Raw genomic sequence first — 2,665 nt, 5'->3', positions numbered from 1 at the left:
CTCGCTATAAGCAAGCATTACTCAATATTTATAGTCAGACAAAAATGAATGACAGACATATGATGAATAGGATACGAAGGGTACTCACAATTACGCTCATATAAAATATAGTCAAGGTTAATAAGCGAATAATGAATAAGATCAAAATATGACTCAATGTATAGGTGAATTGGCTTGGCTAAAAGCTAGAATAAAGTATATGGGCTTAACATAAACACAGATACTACACCCTCAAGAATACAGGTACACCTTGCTGACGAGTGCCAAGTAGCACGAAACCCTGGTCCAGGGTTTCCTGTTGACCACCTCCAACTACCATCTTATCTCAACATAGTGCACGCAATGTCGAGCCACCTAGACTAGTGGCCACATTGCAACTTGATCGATAGCATTCGATCTGCCCTAAGAAGGACTTGACACGCATGATATTGAACACCACCAAGTGATCAATCAATTGTGTGAAAAATTAAGGATATGAATTTATCAACACTTCATTCTTTGAATACACTATGTTTCTGATTAAGATCATGAACCGATTGATGTTAGATCATCACTGAAAACCTGAAAGTATTGAACAGCCATTTCGTTCTAATATGAGACTCTTCAGCGACAGTCAACTTAATTGAATCTAAATCTTATTGAACAAAACTAGAATTTTATAGTTGAATTCATGAGTCCATTGAAGCTAGATCACCATAGAAAACTTGAAAGTATTGGATGGACCTTTCGTCCTGTTGTGGGACTCCTCAGCAGTGTGCCTAGTGGTTAAGCACTCCCGTGCGAGACTGACAGGTCTAGTGTTCAAATCTAGTGAGGCGGGATCATGGATGCACACTACAGAGAAGTCGCATAATAGGACGAAACGGCCATCTAATGCTTCCAAGCTTTCCATGATGGTCTAGCTTCAATTGACTCATGATCTCAACTACTGAAATTACTATAATATCCACAAACACCCCTTCTGGTGTATATATATATATATATATATATATATATATAATAGTTGAATTCATGATTCGATGAAAGCTGGACCACCATGGGAAACCTGGAAGCACTGTATGGCCGTTTTGTTCCAGTATGGGAGTCCTCAGCAGTGAGCATCCACGATCTCGGTAGAGCGATTCGGATCCGGGACTATTAAATTACTAAAAATCTCCACAAAATCCCCTTCTGATAATAACCATCATGTGCTCACTAGTGACTGGACCTTTCGTCCTGTTGTGGGACTCCTCAGCAGTGTGCCTAGTGGTTAAGCACTCCCGTGCGAGACTGACAGGTCTAGTGTTCAAATCTCGTGAGGCGGGATCATGGATGCACACTACAGAGAAGTCGCATAATAGGACGAAACGGCCATCTAATGCTTCCAAGCTTTCCATGATGGTCTAGCTTCAATTGACTCATGATCTCAACTATTGAAATTACTATAATATCCACAAACACCCCTTCTGGTATATATATATATATATATATATATATATATATATAATAGTTGAATTCATGATTCGATGAAAGCTAGACCACCATGGGAAACCTGGAAGCACTGTACAATAGAACGCAAACGGCCTTCCAGTACTTCCAGGTTTTTCATGATGGTCTAGCTTCAATTGACTCATGATCTCAATTATTGAAATTACTATAATATCCACAAACACTCCCTTCTGATATTAATCAACATATGCTCACTAGTGACTGACTTTCAAGAGGTATTTCCTGGAATTCTAGTGAGAAGTAGTGACCAGTTGAGTTCAACCAGGTCTGTTGTGAGATATCATTTCACTAAAGACAATGATGGACGGTTGCTTAATGTTGTGGATTGGTCGAAGTCAGACATTAACACCGTTGGATACCGGTTAGCTCAGTGGTCTAGAGGTTAAGCGTTCATGCACGAGATTGATAAGTCCTGTGTTTGAATCTCGTTAGGCGGGATCATGGATACGCACCGCTGAGGAGTCTCGCAACGGCCATCCATTACTTCCAGGTTAACCACGGTGATCTAGCTTTAATTGTCTCATAATCTCAACAATTGAAATTCATTTACAATGACTTACCGCTTTATATAAATATGGTTTATTCAATAGAATCTTTTCTTCTATATGACGTTCAAACATTCCATAACCTAAACTAACCAGAAATGTCATAGTTAAATTATAACATATAAATAATATTGTACCAAATGATGGAATTTCTGAATAACCATTATTATAGATAACACATAATTGATTACAGACAAATGCAACTGCTTTATGATAAAAGAATAACATTGTTATTGTAATACGATAATATGACCAATGTCCATGTAATAAAAACAATCGTTTTATATGTCTATAAAAGAAAAAAAAGAATGAAATGAGGGGGTAAGTGTGTGTGTGGTGTGCGTTACTTATATCCATATAAGTAGTATATAATGATGGTCAGGTATTGAATGTATTTCAGCTACTTACTTACTTACGCCTGTTACCCCTCGTCGAGGAGCATAGGCCGCTCACCAGCATTCTTCATCCAACCCTGTCCTGGGCAATCCTTTCCAGTTCTTTCCAGTTAACATTCATCCTTTTCATATCGGCTTCTATTTCCCGGAGTAGTGTGTTCTTTGGCCTTCCTCTTTTCCGTTTCCCTTTCGGATTCCAAGTTAGGGATTGTCCTGTTATGCACATTGGTGATTTCC

At 38.6% G+C, this 2,665-nt stretch overlaps 1 protein-coding gene across 1 annotated transcript; it reads right to left on the bottom strand.

Annotated features, from left to right (window-relative positions):
• Nucleotides 1-2,030: 2,030 nt before the first annotated feature.
• Nucleotides 2,031-2,390, bottom strand: Smp_175820 (hypothetical protein; the record flags this gene model as incomplete). Its single annotated transcript, XM_018794632.1, has 1 exon — nt 2,031-2,390. The coding sequence occupies one exon, from the start codon at nt 2,388-2,390 to the stop codon at nt 2,031-2,033; it is 360 nt and encodes a 119-aa protein (XP_018647052.1).
• Nucleotides 2,391-2,665: the final 275 nt, after the last annotated feature.

This window comes from Schistosoma mansoni (genome assembly GCF_000237925.1).
Source record: "Schistosoma mansoni, WGS project CABG00000000 data, supercontig 0184, strain Puerto Rico, whole genome shotgun sequence".
Taxonomy (NCBI): domain Eukaryota; kingdom Metazoa; phylum Platyhelminthes; class Trematoda; order Strigeidida; family Schistosomatidae; genus Schistosoma; species Schistosoma mansoni.
Note: the sequence above shows the minus strand (reverse complement) of the source record. Positions and strands in the feature narration are given on the sequence as shown.